Genomic DNA, 20,878 nt, shown 5'->3' with positions numbered 1-20,878 from the left:
CTAGTCTATTTGTCACCAAGTTTGTTCTTCATAAATACATGCTGCCGATTTCCCAGGTCTTGTTATCTTCCAAAGCCTGAATTAAAAACCAAAACCAATCCAGTTTTCACTGAAGCAGTTGGATAAATCTAAGTTTTTGGAAGTGTTCAGATCCTGCTTTTTCTGTTTCATTATTTTGCACAGTATTAAAAGCTGAACTTGGTTATAACTCATATGCAGGATCTTGAATCAGTTAACTATACCTGTTTTCCGTCTTTGCATTAAAATAACATCTTGAAGAACTGAGGAAGAGACTAATTTATTTTGATAACTTTTTAAAGTAATGTATTAGGGACCAAGAGTCAGCTATATAATATTAGGCAGAGAAAACTCTGAGGAAAGTACTACTTAAACTCTTTTCTTTTGACACTTTAAGGATACTTCCATTATTCCTTACCTAGGTACTCTTGGATCGTGCCACGTGCTAACACCAGTCTGAGTATGCAGAAAATAGACCTGACCTTGCTGAGTCGTCCTTTGCTCTGTGAAATCAAGATAAATTAATAAGAACAAAAAAAAAAGGCAATACAAAACCTCACAAAGACTGTTTTTCCCAAACTAAGGGATCGAAAGGATCTTACATACAAGAAGACACAACCCATTTTCCCAGTTTATTGGGAAACTCCCAACTAAAAAACTACATTCATTTGCATACCATATCCTTCAGGTAAATCGGGAGGAGTGTGCAAGTGTGTCCTGCTCATGTAGTTTCTGTGCCTCTGTGACCTGACTCTCCTCTCTGCCAGCCGGGGATCTGACGACTGCCCGCAGGTCGCACCATTCGTTCCTGTAATTGGAGTGTTCTCATCCGCAAAACAGCTCAGAGGTCTGCCCGGGCTGGAGTATTCACAAGCTGGCCTGTGGGGAAAAATGTGAACAATGTATTGCTGACTAGACATGGGGTTACATGAGAGACACTCTGTAGTAGCTTCACCTTAGGGCTCTTGGGATGTCTGTGGATGGCAGAACTGAGCAGCTGACTTGTCAAGCAGGATAACTCAACAATGGACCCAAAGCTTCTGCTTGTGTCCTGTGCTCACTGGTTCATCCCAGAGCAACTAGTAAACCCGTCATTCCTTCTAATTTTTAAGGAAGGTTATTATGCAAGATAAAAACAGTTGCTCTTGAGAGCTCCACTGCAAGAGGAAATACTGAATTATGTGGTTTCGTGTTCTCAATGCTGTTTTCAAAAGGATTTAAAAAGGGGCTAAAGGGGGACTGACAAGGACAAAGGAAACCCCTGAAACAAATTATATATTTTGTATTTGTTTCTCTACTGTAAACATGCCTAGAGCTTAGAACAGGTATTTTAACACACCACAAAACATATGGATAAAGAAGTTACAAAGCTGTTCAGTACCTTTGCTCACTTGAAAAAACGTATCAGAGCTGGCAGTGTTAATGGTACACATTAAGTCAAATACATCCTTACAGAGACTGGAATAATATTTACTGAGGATGGAAGAGACAGTCTGCAGGCACAGACAGTCTGCAGAAGACTGAAAAATATGCCATGACAGTGTCTACAATTCAGGTAATAGCAAAGCTGGTTTAAGGAACAGCTTCACAATACAGTTATTACAGTTATTAGAAAAGGTGACTGTAAAGATTTCAAAACATGCTCTGTAACAATTAGCTTTAAAAGTTCTGGATTACACAGTCATCGCATGTACGTAGACAATGCCTGTCAGCTGCTCTTGATCTCCTCATCCCTTTCAATGCCAGTACTTAGAGAGTTCTACCATAGCAGCTCAACAAGAAAACAAAGATGCTAGTATTTGGGGTGGAAAAAATTCTAATCAGAACAATTCTTTCAAGTTTAATATCAGGCAGACTGAAAGAGTAGAATGTTAAGACAAGAAAAGCATACTGCATTTGTGGAGTGACTCAGAGGAACACTGAATACCCCTGTGCTAAAGCCACGTAGAACGGCTTGTGCTCGGTGCTCCTGCTCAGCATACAAATTTATATGCACTCATATGCACAGCCTCCTAAACAATTTCTTACCGCGTTGGTCGCTCCCACTGAGTTGTTCGTGTAATATGATTTAAATACTGGATCCTTCCAGAAGCAGTCCTCCGTTCCTCCCACCTAGAATTCAGACACGGAGAGATAAGGCAGTGAGTGGTATTTCCAGGAAACCAGGGCACAAAATGTTTCCAACATAAATGCCAACTCAGGAAGACTTACACTATTATGAATCGTGTTAGCTGAACGAGGTAACAGGAAACAACTGAAAGTTAACTCGGAGCTGATTTTACACACTCTTCCCTTGGAACTACGCATATCATTAACAATATCACACCTTTGTGTTTAATACCTATTAGAATTCTAATTAAATCCCAACAGCCACATAAAGAAACTTCTTGAAAACATCATATTTAATAATGCATTTAACCTCTTTTGGCCACCAATCTAATAAGTGCTTTCAGAGCATCTTCACGCACTACTGGCTTTCATTAAAAAGTCACCAAATAACATGACTTTTTAATTATTATTACTTTTACACTCCAAATTACATCAGGCTACTCAGCTAGTTTTGCAGTTACACAAATAAGTAAGCAATATTTATACAAGGAACGTTCTGAAGTGAAAACTTAAAAGCACTGTCAAAAGTGTTTCTGACTTCTTCAGACTCCCAATTAACAGAAGAATGCTATTTAGGACTTCAGATGGTAATCTGTATTTTGAAATTCATAATCTGAAAGATCAGTTTCTCCTGTCTTTACCTGCCAAGAATCACACTCAGAAGGTCTGTGTTTGCTCTGAAAAAGTTGATGACAGCACTAGAACCTAAACCAGAACATTTTTCTGTATACACAAAACTGGTTTAGGTGTTAATGATGTCATTAACTCTCACAGGGACAAACCAAAATCCTAAACCCAGCATCTGGCAGGTAAATACAGCAAGAACTCAGGCTCCACTGCCTTTTCCAACCATGTCTGCTTCACTATAATTTGCACAGAAGAAAAAGTGGCACTGTAGAAGGCAACCAAGCTCCTACCTTGCTACAAAACTACTGCATGGAGGAAGTCAGTTTGCTGTGACTTAACACTATATTAGTTTAGCAGTTCTATAATTTGACATATCTTTTCTTAGAGAAGTATCTTTTTAATGAATTTACTCATATATGCCACCTCCCATTTTCCAAGAAGAGACAACGCAAGGGTTGTATTATTAACTACTCCTGTGTATCCCAGCTGGCTTATCTCCTGCTCCTAAATCCAAAACTGCAGAACTCTGAGTACAAGAATCAAAGTAAATTAACCTATTTGTACACTGACTTCTCACTACTGCAGCAGTCTGTTGCATGAGCTGTGTCTGTATTTACATCACAGTGATGTCAGCTTACCCATCCGGTAAATCATTGTCAAATAACCGGCTGCAATCCACCACTTGTCCTCCTGTGCCTATTCGGTCTCTGGACTGAAGACTTACTATTAAGATAATAAAAGAATTATTAATTATATGGCATATGAATGCAAATTGCAGTTATATTTGAAAGAGAAATGGTACATCTTGGAGGACAAAGCTGAGCCATGTTCTGGGTATTTTATCCTTCCCACAAATCAAAGAGTTACACAGACACGGTGTATGTTTTCATACATGTAATTCTCTACATCTTACTTCAAGAATACGAACACAAGTTAAGGCAGAAAAAGGAAGTTCTCTCTGATGCTGTCATTAACTTTTCTCTACTTGAGATAGAGTGTGACACTCATCTGGCGTGACTGGGACAGCGCTACTGCCACTGCTAACGGGAAAACTGCTAATAGAAAGAGCTAAACAAAGAAATTCCTGTCTGGTTTTGACTCCTCTTTACATATTTTCTGTGAACATGGGATTCAACACACACATGTACACACATAAAACCAGGCAAAATGTAACTGCTAGAAGCATTACACATCTGATTTATTGACTACTTTGAAACACTGGTGGTAAGAAGTCAAATGCAACTCTCACACAAAGCAGTTCTTAGCACCCTGAAAAGCCTTTACTGCCCTCAGCAAAACTGTATTACTGTTTTTTAAATTTCATTTTTATTTTTTACATGTTTCATTGGAAAGGATATTCATGCCTGAAGATGTTGTACTACAATTATGAAATAAAAGATTTTATTTTAGGCAGCTTTTGTTCCCAGTATCATAATTTGCAAGTGTCCAATCTGATAGTTTATGACACTTGTGTCCCTGTGGGCTTGTTGGGGTTTTTTTGATGTTCTGTTTTGCCTTTAACAATAAAACAATTGCTTAAAAAGCTAAATACGTGCTGTGGCACACATTTCTTGGGGTGGCATTTCTGCACCTCTGGACAACTTGTCTTCAAGTCCTATTTATGTATGCAGTGAAATAAACCTACAGACCTTAACCTAGACACAATCACAACTTTTGCCAAGATCACAGTTTAAAAGCTGTAATAGTACTGGCAGTTTTTGCCAGTGTCCAAATGTTCAACAACAACATGTTTTGAAGCTTTGGATTTTGGGTCTTCAACAGAGCAACCCAGGAAGTCCTGCAGTACCTGTGTGCCTTATTCCTTATCAGTATTAACTCCTGGTCTTCCATAAAGATTAACATTACAAAGCTATGTAAGGACCAAAATTTGTGTATGGCTTCATTCTGTAATGAGTAAGGGCTCATTCTTTTCTGCACTGCCACATCAGAAATAAAATGGTGGCACAGAAGAGAGCTCCAAGATTAAGACACTGTTCAGGTGCCCTCTGCATCTACTACTCACAAGCATCCCCTTTTCTTCCCCTCTTTGAAGAGAACCCCAGGTATTTAAGATGAAGCTCCCCTTGCTCCCTGGCCCAAGTTAAAAAGGCATGCCCACTGTGCACTTGAGCTGTAAGGTTATCATCTGCTGAAGGTATCAATTACATTTTAATATTGTTTTCCAATCTTCCACTGCCTCTTAATTTAAGCCAGTTTATCATTAGAAGGACTGAGAGTATATTTCTAACTTATTCTATCTTCTTGCTTACTTTTCATCAAGATTTCTCTGCTACGTAACTACTGCAGTAGAATTATCTAGTTTTATTCAGGCTCATTCACCCATTCAACAACACTGCACTAGTGAAGAAAGATTAAAATATAAAGAGATTAATAGCAACAATCTAAACAAAAAGAGACAGGAGTCTCCAGAATCTTACCAAGGATACACTAAATTAAATCAAGGCCATGACTGAGGAAACTGACCTTTCTAATAGTAACCCCAGAAAGCAGAACATACAGATTTGTTTTCAGCCTCTACTGTAAGATAGGTACAACACACAATCCAGCAGCTCCTGCTAATGAGGGACAGCCCCAGCAGCATGCCAACAGAGCTGACGCTGCTGTGGCTACACCACTTTTCAGGATCACATCAGGTTAAGCCAGCTGGTCAGTCTAGTTTATGCCCACACTGCTGACTAGTTATCTCTGACAACCTGAAGTGTATCTGCCATGTCCACAGAGCTCTGTATTTGCCCCAGCCTTCCTATCTGACATACCAATAGCTTGGAGACCTTTCTGCTCTGGGGTGTTTCTGGGGTTTCTTTTGCTTGTTTAATTAACACCAGCATTCTCAAGCCATGATGACAAGGATGCATGTTGCATACTCTGGAGGGCAGCATGAGAGCATGTCATGGTGTGAAGGTACAGTCCCTGCAGTGTCATGTCTGAAGGGCTGCTGTGGGCAGTGGATCTCTGCTGCTGGAGCAGACCTTAAACAAGCTCCTCTTAAAAGGGACTCCACAAACAAGATTGTACGATGAGCAGGGGACTGGTATACTGGAGAAAAACCAAAAAGCAAACCAAACCTACAACATATGCACCCTAGAAAAATTACTGTTTTATCCTTTACTCTTCTGTGCAAGCTCACATGGAAAATTTAATACTCAAGAACAGTCTGAAGTGTCAGTAATGCACTTAGGATTCCACATTTTTACCATCATTTGACTCTCATGTGCCTCCTAACATCTTAATATAACACTTGAAGATCAGATGCTAGACAGATGGTTAAAGCAACATAAAGAGGTGAAGTCCTAGGTATTATTCAACAGAACATATTGAGGACAGCAAACAAATGCACCGAAGCCCTTATTTGCTGACTTGTATTTCAACAGTTTCCCTGGCTGACAAAGCAAGAATGATGCTTGGATATTATTTGAACTAGGAACTGACTATAAAGCTGAGCATACAAATTGACTTTTCTTCCCCTCCCCAAGTCCAAATATTCTCATTAACATCTTGTCATAAAAATAAAGACCTCCTCATCCTGATCAGCTATATTTGTTTTTTCTTTTACTTCCTAAGCTGCCTTCTGAAACAACTCACAATGCACCAAAAAGAGAGTGCTTATGAAGCTGTTTGTGGATACTTGTTTTTCAATTTGCCAGCTTCTTTTAAATTCTTAAGTTATTTAAGGTTTATGAGTTTGCAGAATGACAAAGAACAGCCACTGAAGCTGGTGACAGACTTGTTAATAACCCGTGAAAACACAAAATAAATTGAGCAAGTCATCCCAGACAGCAATTCACTCCTGTTGCAGCAAGATGTTTCATCCTTTCGCAAAACCTACAGGAAGCACAGCTTTGCTGGAACTCTCCATGGCCAAGAATGTGTAGTCACTTTTTCACAAGGAGTTCAGGCTCAAACTCTCACCATTCGTTACAGTGAAACTAAAACTTTCTAAATAAATTTCACATTATCTATGGTCTTATCTGTCTCAACACTTATGATATGGGGGGGGGGGGAGTGGGTTGTTTGGTTTTTTTTAGTGGTTTGGGGTGTTTTGTTGTTTGTTTTCATTCTCTACATACACACTTCTAGCCTGAGGTCCAAACGGCCCTGGCACTAGACACTGAACTTAGAGGGGGGAAATCCAGTACACAAAATTGACATCTAGGAAGGGTATCTCTATAGCTACTAGTAAGCTGCAAGAGAACAAAAAGATAAACCCCTTACTCACCTACTATCTGTCCTCTAACAGTATCATTGTCATTTGGCCCAAGCTTGCACAGATCCAATCTCTGATCTAGGGAACAAGGACACACAGAGTAAATCACACAGCCTTTTGCTGCCTTTGAAAGGCTCACTGAAGTACCATCAGAACAAAATTCAGCCTGGTGTAAGATAGTTAAGAACCTGTTACAGAAGGTAAAAATCACAATGCTTCTCTACCAGCATGTCACTTTCTTCTGTTTTGATTATCTAGATAGCCAAGCACTACGTTTCCACCACAGTGCACCAAATCTTGTTGAGAAGTAAATGGCACCCATTCGGATAATGAGAAAACAGCATCTTGCATGTTAATTAACTTTTGAAAAGTAGATACAAAGTGCTCAAAGTATTATACACTTAATATGATAAAATTTACTAATTAATTTTGAAGGCCCATTAATTTTTAAACTACAAATGTGGCTTTAATATAAATTTGTCCTTTTGTTTATCTCTTAAGACTTGCATTTTTGAAGGTAATAAAAAAAAGATAATTTGAAGGCAATTAGAATCTGTCTTCCTTTGGAATTCCAACACACTAAGTTCAGTGTTGACAATCCACAACCAGACTGTGGCACTGACGTTACCACTGTCTATGGTAACAGGGCAAAGGCACTGAAAAGCCAGTAGTAATTTACATTCTCTATCCTACTTGTATTATCCTTGGACACAAAACACCATTACAAACTACCAAACCCATCAGAATATACAAGCTTTACAAAAAAACCAAATAAGTGTCAGTCTTCAAAAGCCTGTGCATGAAAGTCTGGGCTGAAAGGGAACAAACTCTAGTCTTCAGCTTACTTACAACCAGTGTCTTTAAGGCGGTTGATTGCGTTTGAAAGAAGTCTCACACAACCCAGAAAACCAGCTCCCTGCTTTTTATGAATTTTCTTGTGATTCCACACGCTGATTGTTATTGAGTCTGACTTCCCAATGTATCTGAAAAACGTGGAAAAACAGAACTGTGAATGGTACTTACTGAATACTTTGAAGATGCTCCAGAAATCACCTTAGGGGGAAAAAAGATAATCCACCATGACATTAAAATTTAACACACACTGTATTGGCAGAGAGAGTAAGTCATCTTCAGATACGATGTACACACTACACTTGAATGAAAGCATGTCTTATGAAGGAGTTTACTTGAATACAAGCTAATCTAAAACCCTGATTCTGGAAGAAGGCATTCACGTGAATCCAAAGTCTACTTAAATCTGTTTCAAACAGTAACACGAACAGACGGTGAGCTGGCCCAGTGACCGTATCTCTTCAAGCAGCTAAAAACATGCTTAGATTCATGCCTATGCTCAGCCTAACCACAGAGAACAGCAATGCTCATGGCAGCATGTTTGTGAGCAGCGCTAGCAGGCAGAGCAGCTCAAATGCCAGGACAGAAACTATCAGTTCAGGGTTCATGTGCAGCACTTCATCTGCTGCTGCTTTTCAGGCTACTCTTCCAACCACTAGCAATGCAAGTCAGTCTCTTTTAGAGCTATTCTGAGCACTCAGGGAAAATATAAGGCAAACCTAGTTACACATCTGCAGTTAACGAATCTTCGGGAAGTTAATTTGCTATTAAGAAAGCCTCAGAAAGGCCCTGTTTGTAACATACGTTATATATTAAGAATGTGACCCATAACAACAAGTTCATACAGTATTTTAAGTGAGATGTGCCACATTCCCCTCCGGCCCCCTGCTCACATGTGGGTTGCCTCCTTGCAGCATCACTATGGGAAGGCTTTGCAAAGCCTAGATGTGCCTTGCATGGACCTGGGGACACCTGGACACTGCAGGCTATTTTATCTTTGCTTTTTTGTTTGAAGCTCTGCTCTTCACAAACAATTACCGTGTGAGATAGTTTTTGTTTTCAACACTTCCAGAGGACAGTTTCAAAACACACAAAATAAAGGAGCTATTGTCAATACTGAATTATCAGTTATTTCAAACCGAGGAAAATTAATTTGTAACTATGGATTAGATCCCAAGAAATGCTTTTAGTTCTCCCTTCCCAGATCACAAATTTTGACATTCTGCAGTATAGTTCCAAGTGGGTTTTCTTGGTTTTTAAGGAAAAACTGATCAAACTCACTCAACCAACATCTAAAAACAACTCCCCAGCTGACTGAGACTTCATTGGCTTTAAGACATCTTAATAGTTTCATAAAGATAGAAATGATACTGTCAAGGTTGGCAAACCAAACAATTGAACTAACTCTCATGGTTTAAAATTGCAGTGTGATGAGGTGAGTTCTCAATTAACACTTCTCCCCTTTTTTTCTGTTTCAAAAAGCAGAACTTAGACAGCTTCTTTTTCCCACCTGCAGACAGGGACTGACCCAAGAAGACAGAAAAGCCTAACTGTAGGCACATACCCATGAGCGTAGTTTAAAATAACCAGTGCACATGTAAAACAAACCCAAGCAAACCACAAACATCACGCAACACCACCACCACCCCCCCCCCCCCAAGTTTTGTAATAGTAGACTGATTGCATTATATAGGTCAGATTTTTGGCCTTACAACCTTGACAATGCCAGTTTTGCATAAAGAAACAAAAGATGAAGATGGGAATTCACGTGCACAGTTGCAGTCTACAATGTTTCATGTAATTAAAATAAATTCTTATGAGAACAAGTTAGGTGCACTTAAAAATAAAGACTTATGACCTGTCTTGAATTTTCCAGTTTTCCTTGTTGCTTTAAAAAAGTCAAAGGTATATGGTTAAACACAATTTCATAACAGAACAGTCTGAATAATATGCAGAACAGCTGAATATACAACACAGTTTCCACGAATTACTGTAACATTTCAGGGTGAGGTTCTCATGGTTGAGATGCAGACAGTAAGCCATCCATACCAAACAGGTGAGGACTTCTATGTGACTGCTATAACCTGCTATGATTTTTGCACCAGAAAACCTGACTGGTTCATGCATTTAAAAGAAATAAGGAAGACAAACTGCATTTTCCAAATAAAGATGTCTTGGTGTTTTTTTTCCAAAGGAAGAAAAGAAATAGCTCAGTAACTGCTGGTTGGCTTTATAGCAACATGTTTCATCTGCATAATTTCAGGCATGAAAATACATGGTTGCATTTCAAGAGTGACGGTAGGACAAGCTGTCATTTCCAATCCATTCGCTGGAGAAGTTACATTTGTTTTACATCATCTGGCAATAAAGTTCCAACATAAAAGCCTGCACTAGGAATTGTATTTGTTATTAAAAAAGAATGTTCCAAAAAATAAAATGAGTTTAGAAAAAAGAAACCAAACAGAAACAAAAGTCACATCCCCCTCATTTTGATGGATGCTCTCTCATAATTCCTCCTCACAATTAAAGTTCTTCGAGCTTTTTCTTTTACTCAACCCTATCAGCAATGTCTATTTCACAGCTTTGTTACTTCAGAGATAACAGGAACTGGATTAATGGAATGGAAACCTGGAAATTCCATTTCCATATGTATTTTTGAACTCACATATATCCTGAATCTATAATATTCGACTTTGAATAAGAACTGTGTGTTTGGAAAGCTTAGGGAAAAATAGCACTTCTAAACAAGAACCAAGTACATGCCACACTGGAACCCCCTAAAATTTCAAGCAAAATTTAAAGCATAGAGACAACTGCTACTTTGTCTAACTAAAATTATCTTTGCCAAGGTGGTATTTCCTCCTGAGCCAATGTACCACTCAGGAAGGTTTGATATCAAGTGACTTTTCATCCCCATGGCATTATACATGCATTATAGACAAGAAAAGTGGAATGAAGAAAGTGGAAAAAAAATATTCCTGAAAAAACACACCTCTTCCTGATCCCAAGCCAGATGTACTCCCTCCAGAAAGAGAGAAAAATGCAACATCAAGAGGTATGAACTCCGGCTTGGATGCCAGGAATTCCCTATTTCTAATCCATGCTGTCACACAGACTCTCTTTACAACCTGGGCAAATTACTTCATTTGTTTCTACATATTCCCGTTTCTGAAGTTTTTCTAATATAATGGTTATGCTTTGAGAGATGAGCTCTTCAGTTTGGAGGGGAAGAGGGTGTGAAGAGACAACAAAAAATGCCACCCCAATTTTTTTCTCTTCTTTCTCCCTTCACACTGCCATTGCTCTCATCTCTGGTAGCAACTGAAGAGGGCTGGAGCCTTTGGACAGTCACAAGAGAATCAGCCAGAGGCTGTGGCTTAGACAGGAACACAGCATAGACGTGTGGCACTGACTGGCTGCTCCTTTCTCCTCTCCAGTGCTACACAGTCCAATGCTGAGCTGAGCCTACAAGACACTGTAAAACAGCTGCATCAAGCAAACGGCAAGCAAAGCAGGCTTCTACTCCAGATGTTCCTAAAAGACCCACCAAAGAAGTTCAGGATGTCTTGTATATCTGATGTGCTTGAGCTGGCATGGCCAGATCTACAAACACGACCCAGAAATGCTTTCAACCTAAACACAAAGGGCATCATCAAACTGGTCTAAACAACCATGTCAACAAGGCAAAGCTGTTGCAAAGAGCTGCCTGACAGCAATTTAAGAGTCAAATCTAGGATGGGATTGTCTAAACCAGCACTAAGCAGAGCTGTTGCCTTCTCTCCCTGAGAAAAATCCAGGATCATTAGCAAAAACTAGGCAAAGTAGAGCTGGAAGGTTAGGGGAGAAAGGTGATTCTGCCAGGGCAGCACAGGGACTTGAGAATGTGAAGGTACCAAGCAGCACTAGAACCTGCAGGGAGATTCTGGGAAGAGGAGGAGTTATAGGAGTTGTGCAAGATTACATTTGAGAGGTATAACCCAGCAGGAAATGCCAGAGCCTGGGGTGCAGATCTGAAGGGCACAGAGTCAAGACAGGACCAGGACCAGGTTTTGGTGGAGCTCATGGTACAAACATCTTTTAAAAATAAATAGACCAAATGACTTGCTATGCCTTAAAGGCAGAGGGTGCTGGGGAGGACTGGAGTAGGCTTGAGGGCACAGATAAGCCTGGGAAGGCTGAAGCAGATCTAGGATATCAGAACAAAGGGAAAGAAGAGAAAAAGGGTACCTATTAAGTTTCAGAACTGATGGTTAGGTAGTGTTTAAATGCTCTGAACATGAGCAAGTCTGTAAATGTGTTAAGTCTGGTTATTAAGAGCTTTGAGGAAAAGCCTGAACAATAGGGAAAACACAAACAAGACTGAAAATAAGGAAGGGGAATACATCCAGGGCAAGCATGGTATTCTACTGACATTAAACTGCATCCAGACGGCAACTATTTGGCAATTTCTTTCTGGAAAGCCTCCCAGATTCCCACCCCCTTCACACACCCATCTAGGCTGAAGAATCTGAGCAACTAATTCAACTGCTGCATTTCACACTACGATCTGAACTCAGAACCACGTAAGCCAAAGGTAAAACCTTTTTTTGTTGTTTGTAACTGCAGAAGTCTTTAAAAAATCTTATACAACAGAGTGTATTATGCTGAATCAAGTCAGTAAGCCACAAAATTCCTTTGGAATTAGCAACTTCATTCAGACATCATTGCATAAATACATCACAACAGATCCACCATGCTGTACCATTTGCATATGTTATCACATGATACATGAGATACTTAATTAGCAGCTGTGTTAATGTGCTGTACAAATTCCAGGCTGGGGGACATTTCAAGCAGCCCAACACAACCAAGCGGCAGTTTTACTGCACACAGGCCTGTCAGTTATTTAAAAGCTGACAGAAATCTTCATGGTAGGAAAAAACCAAGCAGGATTTTTCTTTTAATAAAATTCACATAACTGCACCTTCCTCTGGTTGCTTTCCTACGCTGTGTGGTGGCAGGAGCAGGCACACTGCCACTGAGACTCCATCTGTCATGCCTGGTGTGCAAAGCATTTCCTGTAACGGTGGAAGCGTCATAAGGAGAGACCAGAGTTCCCATGCAATGGTGTGTTGTTAGGGTAAACATTAGGAACTTTAAAACCCTAGTGTTTCCTAGGTTTGATGAGAAGAAAGACCAAGTTGTGTAATCTACAAGGTTTGCCATCAGGTGCTTATTTTATTCCTGTTCCCCCCAGAAAAGTTGATTATCTTAATATCTGGCGCAGATGAAAACCTGAGACCTGACATCAGGTATACTACAGTAAAAAGCTACCTTAAAAGGCAGGCCATGAGTTGTTGTATCAAAGAGATCTAATATTTTACTGCTGTTTTAAATAGGAACTGAAGACTAAGTGACTGATGTTTATCAATGGAAATACATTTTCACAGAGTAATGAATAACACACAAGACAATAAAAAGGGTTAAATTATTACAAAGAAAATTTTGAGAGGGAAAAGATTATTTTTAATAAATAATTTTTAATAAACTCTGGGATATTTTCCTAGCTGTAAATAGGACATTATTATGAGTATCTGACAATTTTGTGTACTTTAGAGGATTTCACTTCAAACCTTTGGTTATCACTGTTACCACCTACAGGTCATAATGCTGATTCCATTTTGGATCAAGTGTATTCTTCACAGTATCTGTAGAATGGCATTGGCCAGATCCGTCCACCACAACCTTAGCAAATGGATCAGGAAGTCCTAAGAGGAGGAAAACAAGAAAATTATCAAATGGATCAGGATGCTTTAAAGTCTCTTATCACTGCGCTACTTTAAAAAAAGTAAAATACTTTATTTGAAATTGCCTTTATTCCTAAATGAGGGCCATGTTTAATGAATGGGAATAATGTAACATATTAACACAGGAAATTACTAAATTAGCAACTTATTTTGCTGATACAGAGTAAGCTGTGCAAGTCAAGCATGAAGGAAAAAATAGTCTGAACACCTTAATCTTTGTGATTTAGGACTGAGTAAACTCTCGGCATACAAAGTATTCAGCAAAAGGCAGAGAAAACAGATTTATGCTCTTCTTGTTTCTAGGATGAATTAAGATCATGATTTTTGGTTGTTACTGGTACTACAGAAAATCACCTATAACAGGTTATTCTTGCTTTTGAGGTCCACTTTGCTTTCTACTTCTTTTCCTGCCACCTTAGTACCTTGGAAACACAGAACACAGGTTCAACAAAAATTAGTGTAGAGATGGTGACAAACTGGGCAGCTGAGGCAGGGAAAGAAGCAGGACCAGAACAGCCTACAATTAGCTTGACTGCAACTGCTATTCTAACCGACCCATTAACTGACACCAAAAGGGATGGTCCCACCACTAATGCCCCTAAGTCATGTGGTCCTATCCTTTTTTCCCCTCATACTAATTCCTCACCCGAGTGCCCAGTGAGTCAGCTGAAAGAACTAAGGTGGTGAAACATTATTCATATTTTCTGCAGCACAAGTTTTGCACCAGCTCCGCTTCCTCAGGTGACTCAGATGGAGTCAGTCAAGCAGCAGTGGCTCAAGACAAGTGTCAGACAAAGCATGTGGGGATGAAGACAAAGCATGTGGGGAAGGGGAAGAATAGGACCTTGTGATTTCTGCTTCAGCACAGAAGTGCATCACAGGTTTCAAATCTTGAGAGCGTTTTTTAGGTATTATTAAACTGTTAAACACCTGGAAACTTACACCAATACAAAAATCCAGATATAAAGCAAGTTTTAGAAGTTTCACAAACTCCAATATAAATCTGTATCATCCATCCCTTCTTCAAGTTCTTTTCCATATTCTGGTCTGATGTTTTGAATTTTGCCCAGTCCCAAGTGGGAGGCAGCAGGCAGGTGATGTGTGTGTGCATGCTTACACAGCCAATAACATTCCTTTCTGCCTCCTTCATCCACCTCTTAGCACTTCTTTCAAAACATTATTAAAATTAATTAAAACATAATGTCAGAGGAGGCAAGTATTATGACATAATAACTAAGATGTACCTCTGTCTGCTGGACAAAAAGTTCTTGTATGAAAAACATTTTAATAAATATGTGTAACTGAAAAACATGTAATTTGCCTGAGAGAGCAAATTTGTTTCCCACTCCCACCAAAACCAGAGAGAGTGTGTCAGGGTTTTAATTGTTATTATGAATCTGTGACAATTGTCACCTAAGAAAAAATTAGAAGCCCTGAAATAAAATGATGTGAAAACTTGAAAGCTCCCACCCCCTTAATGCAAATATCTTAATACAATGATCACGTGCAAACACTGATGTACAGAACCTGCAGAATATATATCCTGTATATAAAAACTTTAACAGCTACTTACTGAAAAAATCCTTTTTCACCAAGTTTTTTGCACACAGTACTGCAAGAAAAACAGAAATACAAGATAAAGTCACTGATCCCCAACTTTAAAAAATTACTTTACCTGTCCAGCATTCCAGAAAATCCTGTCCAAAATGAGTGAACATGACGAATTGTGCTCCTACATCACTTACATTGTCATGTAAAATAAATCCTAGAAGCTGAGCCAGAAGTGTCATCTTTTGGCAGTTCACCTTCAGGCAGATTACAATACAAGTGATATGGTGGTGCTATCGTCAGGCAATAGTTTCACAAGCAATTTTTTTCCCCCTCAATTCTTTTGCCAACTCTGTGTTTACACCAAGTGAGGGAACTGGACCATGTCTAACCAGCCCAGCAAACAGTGGCACAAAACATTGTGCTAGAAAAATTAATGGCATTACACAAGCAGGATATTATGTTCAGATCTACAGACCAGCAAAAAGCTCCCTTGACCATAAGAAACAGTGCATCAGGCAGTTCAGGCTTTTCTGTTCCCCTGAGTGCTAACTAAATAAACATTTTTACCTGAAAAACATTTGGGTGGAGTAGACTAACTTCCAATGCGAGAGGTTTGATGGCTCTGAAGATAATGTTTTATTTGTAGAAGCTAGTAACTATTTCAGTCTTTTTTGTTTAAAATAAAAAGGGAGGAACATTTGTATCTGTCAACTAAAAATACCAAGGGGAAAACCATCTCTATGAGAACACAGTAAGTAATAAAGAAATAAAATAAATCAATAAATAAGAGGTCAAAAGGACAACTTTGATACAAGGATGCCAAGGTACACATTGAAGACTTCTCACAAAACACACCACTGTTCGACTACATATGCTTATCTATTGTCACAGGTTTAGTAAGTAGGAAATACCAGACTCCCCTGTGAAACATTAAAATATTTACTGATAACACACAAGGATTCTTACGTATTGAGTGAAGCATGAATTCCCACAGCTAGCACAAAAAGGAAAAGAAAGGAAGGAGGAAAAGGTATCTGGTTGGGATCAATGCTGCAAAAGACTCCTCACTGTAGGATCCCTGTGGATATTTCTTCTATGAGATTGCCAGTATTAATTACTACCAGGAAATGCAAAGACAGAAAAGTGCATCCAATAACCGCATCCCACAGACACCGCCTCAAACCAGACAAAACTGCTCATGCTTTCTCCACAGAACATCCTCACAGTGATCCTGCAGTGTTGCACATTCTCCAGTTTCTTTTACAGCATCTGCCCAAATAAGAAGTAGAGCAGAGGTTGTCCGTGAGCACTCTGATGGAGATTTCCAGGATCAGGGCAGAAGGAGTCGTTCTGCATGCTAGCACAAAGCTGCATATTGTCCTAAAAATCCAGGGAATTATTTTCCCCCTTTTTACGTTCATAAAGATGTTGATTTTAGTGAAACTGCTTTCCACGGGAATGCAGCACTGTAAAACCTATTTAAAACTCTAATGAGTTTTAGTCCTCTGTAAAACAGAACGGGACACCTATTAATGACTTACAGAGAGCCAAACATCTCGGGTATTTCTGATACCTGGAGTTCAAGCATGCACAGGAAACAGACTGTCACATCACTGCCTGCTCCACAAAACATTCAAATAAGGTCCTTAGAATGGTGTAATAAAAATCCACAGCTACTGAGCACTTCCATGTGCCCAACAGTTGAAAGTCTACCCATACAATTGATACCAGCTTAGAAGACATTACAGAAACAGATAATAAGATAAACTTAGAAAAATGCTTCTGCAGTTTTTATTATACCAAGAATATGCTCAGCCTGGGCTGTCAACATGCACCACTCAGCCCAAGAACTGAAACTCATCAGCCAACTTTCATCTAGTGGTGAGAAACTTAGAGTAAAATAGATGCTTACATAGATGGCCACTGTTTTAAAGATCCCCAAAGATATAATTATTTGCACAATTTCACCCATTATAAGAAACAGGAAGTGTCAAGTGAAGCTGAAGGCTTTAAATCCAATAGTTAAGTCAAAATTCATACAGCATGTTTTGAAACTGTATCATGTCCAAAATAAAGGTTTGACTAATCTTTTGAGAGACAAATTGCAAGGTTAACTAATTATAAACACTTATTTTCAAAATAGAAAGCAAGCCTGCCAGTGGGATTTAGCCAAAGTCTCATTTTTATAAGACTGGGCACACACACAGCATACAGACTAATAACCGTTTCCCCAACAATTAGCCACGAGTGAACAAACTAGTATTTTTGGCTCAAGATTTCTTCTCTAGTAACCACATTTAAGGGAAGTCAGATGTCAACCCACTCTGGCTTTGTCAGGTTAACAAAACAGGAGAGATGCTGAAAAATCTTCCATTAACATCACCCTCTCTGCCAGGTATTTCTAGGTGAAAAAGCCTAGGTCCCAGAGGCATCAACTCTGTTCTAAGGGAAACAATCTTGCCCATGCACAGAACTCTGATCTATCTCAGGACTCTTTTTTTGGACAAAACTTTTCCCACTGGTGCAAAAAGTACCAGAGTTTATGCTCCACTTTTCTAACAGTTTCAACACTGTATTATAACCTATCCTGAATATTCTGATAACCAACTGATTAATAGTTCCTTGAGAATAAAAACTAAGGAAGTTTGGTTTCCTATGGATTTATGTTTTATGGTTGACTGAAAGCTACAGCTGAGGCTTTTCCCACTGGTAGGGCCTTTAGACAGACACTCGCCAACGCAGACACTCCAGTGCTCTTGCAACATGGGATCTCTTGCTGCAGCTTTTTCCTCCCATTTCAGGTCACTGCTAGGGGTCTCCTCTCTATCCAGGCAATGATTCTCAGAAAACTCACAGGACCTAATTATCTTTGAGGCCTCTTATCCTATGTCAAATTTGAGCTAAAGAGTCAAAAACCAGGAAGAACCATAGCAAGATTTATTTCCCTTGACAAAACCAAGTTAAAACATTAATGGTTCTGGACCCAAACCCACATCATTATCAGATCTACACAGCTGCACCATTAATAGATCTTCTAGAGGCACAAGGGCACTGACAAAAGTTATTTGTTATTTGTATGTGCTTGCTTTAAAACTTTGATTTAAATTGTTTTGAAAACAAAAACTCTTCAGCTGAATTTGCACAAAAGGTTTTCAGAAACAAGAATACAAACCAGTGCCTGCATATATCAACACTAGTTTGGAACAAAAAAGGGGTGGGGAGCATTGTACCATAAGTGCATTATCAAAAGACATCAATGGCTTCTAGTACAGATATGTAGATTAAGTATTTGTTACAAAGTATCACTGAGTCAGTGGATAGCTATGTTTTGTATTTGTTACAGACTTCCTGGGTAGTCTACACAGAAGAGAACATTAATATTCCAATATGAAAGAACAATATATACATGCCAAGACAAACACGCACATCACTTTTACATACTATACGTTCATTAAATCTCTTTGCCGTGCCTCATGATCTCATTCAAACATATGCTACTCAAGTCAGGCCACAGAAACATAATATTATAAAGCTTCCTAGTCTCCTTCCTTGACAGCTTTGCTCACATAGTTCTCAAATACTCAAAAATAGGAATGAAGTGAACCACGTTTGCCAAGTTCCTTTTTCTGATTTACTACTCCAGTGACTGACACAGAATGAAAAATAATTTGACCATTGCAAGTAAATGCAAAATATTTACTATCCTCCAACTCCTGTAATCTAATTTATGTGTTAGCTATTGAAATTTACATGCAATTAGAGAGAGGTATGAAATAATCAGTTGAATCCATAAAGTGAAGGGAATGTGATTATTGCAAATGTGAATTTTATAAGAAGATAAATATTTCTCTCATTTTCTGAACTTTTCCGACTCTCTTTGCTGGCTACTGAAGAACTCATTACAACTGCTTCTTACTTTGGAATCATTTTTTACAGAAAAATCAAACTTTTTAGGACATCAGACTGTTGTCATTGAAGGTACCCCAGGTTACACATTGCCACTATTTATGTAAGTGTTAAAGAGTATGTTTAGTTCAGACTAACAAGTATGTCTATAACACAAGGTCTGCATTCTAAAGGGAAGAACACAAAGAATGTGAAATAAAGCAGAACGTAATTGTAGGAGGCCTACGATGAAAACAAGTAAAAAGTGATAAAGATACATGAGATTTCACAGAATCACCACATCTTAAGTCTGCCTAAGAGATTTCAGTGATTCACCTTCAACTGTTGGATAACAGACCTAGAGTGAATGTTGAGGAAGGCAACTTTAAAAGAGAAAATGTTACCTCAATTTAAAGAACGTGGCCATTTAAGGGTAGTGATCTTGTATTTCCAACCTATATCAAACTGTTTATTCAATCTATATCAAACACATAACCAACACACTAAAAATTAGTAAGTGACTTAAGAAAACACCCCCCCATCTCATGTCAGACATCCATAAGCAACCAGTACTGAATCAACAGACAGCCCTGAGTTTATAGAGGGGGAAAAGAGGACCGGTCCAAAGCTAAGATTATGGTTTCTAATCTTCTAGGTTTTCATGTGTCATCACCATAGAACTAGCTCAGCTTTCTGCATCCAACCAACAGTTTGAACATTATAATTCTTGTTGTTCTTTTCTTTCCCCAAGGGGTTCTCTCCAGAAAGAGTGCTTGTTCCAGAACATATGTAGCACATGGGATAGCGAGGAGAAAAACAGGCTGCCTATCAATTTTTACCACAACAGTTCATTTTGAAGACAAGTCTTTCTTCCCCCTACAGAAACACCATCTTTTAATGAAAGCCATTAGCATTGCTTTTTGTGATCAGATCCCAGTTGTTTGCATGTAACACACAGTGCAATACAATCACTAAAATAAGTCCCAGCTGTAGAAACACAATGCTATGCTGTTGCTAATGTGTGTTGTACTGATAATGAATGGTCGTCTATGCTTTAATCTGAATAAAGCTCCCAACTGCTCTGCCTCTCCTTGCCAAAAATTCCCCTTCCTCCTCCAGACTGTGGTTGCATTCCAATTACACTGCTGATTGGAATGAGCCTGCTTGGGGGAGGGAGAGGGAGGGAGACAAATGAACCCACACACACGCCCCTCCTCGCCTTCGGATGGCTGCCCCTGGGACCCAGAAATCATTTGGGGTGTTTGAACCCAGCGCTGACATGACGTACTTTTCTCCACCTTGTATAAAACTCTTCCTGAATTTATTTATTTGGTCGAGAAAAACATTTACGACAGGCAAACAGCACACCATGCACAGGTTCCAGCAGGAGAGCTCAGTACTTTAAACCTTTCTAACAAATTCCTACTGTTTTCTTCCATTGTTGGCACGCTACAGAGAAACGTGTATTTTTCTGCTTGCATTCCCTCCTTGGACCTGCCTAATTCCCACATGGAAAGATATAAAACAGGAGGTCCTCAACTATTCATCGAACAAAAAGCCGTAAATAACACCATGCACATTTGCAGATACAGCTGTTGAGGTAATAACTTCCTCAATCAAGGGTTTGGAATAAATTTTTTTATCCCAACTACTCATGTTAAATTTTACTTTACAATTAATCTCTCTCAGGATTTTTTTTTTAAAGCTTTCATTTCCTTCCAATTTTCATTTCCTCTGAAGGTGTTTTTTCTGCACATAAACAAAGTGACAGAACATGATCATAAACTAAGAATTTACTTTCAGTTAATGAAATTTATACATTCTA

At 39.0% G+C, this 20,878-nt stretch overlaps 1 protein-coding gene across 1 annotated transcript in view; it reads right to left on the bottom strand.

Annotated features, from left to right (window-relative positions):
• The window catches only part of SMURF2 (SMAD specific E3 ubiquitin protein ligase 2), a 59,429-nt gene that overhangs the window by 16,880 nt on the left and 21,671 nt on the right, over window positions 1-20,878 (bottom strand). The window contains exons 2-9 of the mRNA XM_062612628.1: window positions 15,191-15,229; window positions 13,470-13,578; window positions 7,829-7,962; window positions 6,992-7,057; window positions 3,393-3,477; window positions 2,047-2,130; window positions 695-897; window positions 437-521 (exon numbers count right to left, since the gene is read on the bottom strand). Coding sequence (XP_062468612.1) covers window positions 437-521; window positions 695-897; window positions 2,047-2,130; window positions 3,393-3,477; window positions 6,992-7,057; window positions 7,829-7,962; window positions 13,470-13,578; window positions 15,191-15,229 — 805 coding nt within the window. The remainder of the gene's footprint in view (window positions 1-436; window positions 522-694; window positions 898-2,046; window positions 2,131-3,392; window positions 3,478-6,991; window positions 7,058-7,828; window positions 7,963-13,469; window positions 13,579-15,190; window positions 15,230-20,878) is intronic.

Source organism: Pezoporus occidentalis, unplaced genomic scaffold, assembly GCF_034315485.1.
Source record: "Pezoporus occidentalis ecotype Australia unplaced genomic scaffold, CSIRO_AGI_Poc_V1 ctg160, whole genome shotgun sequence".
Classification (NCBI taxonomy): Eukaryota; Metazoa; Chordata; class Aves; order Psittaciformes; family Psittacidae; genus Pezoporus; species Pezoporus occidentalis.
The sequence above is the reverse complement of the archived record's forward strand: the minus strand, read 5'-3'. Positions and strand labels throughout refer to the sequence as shown.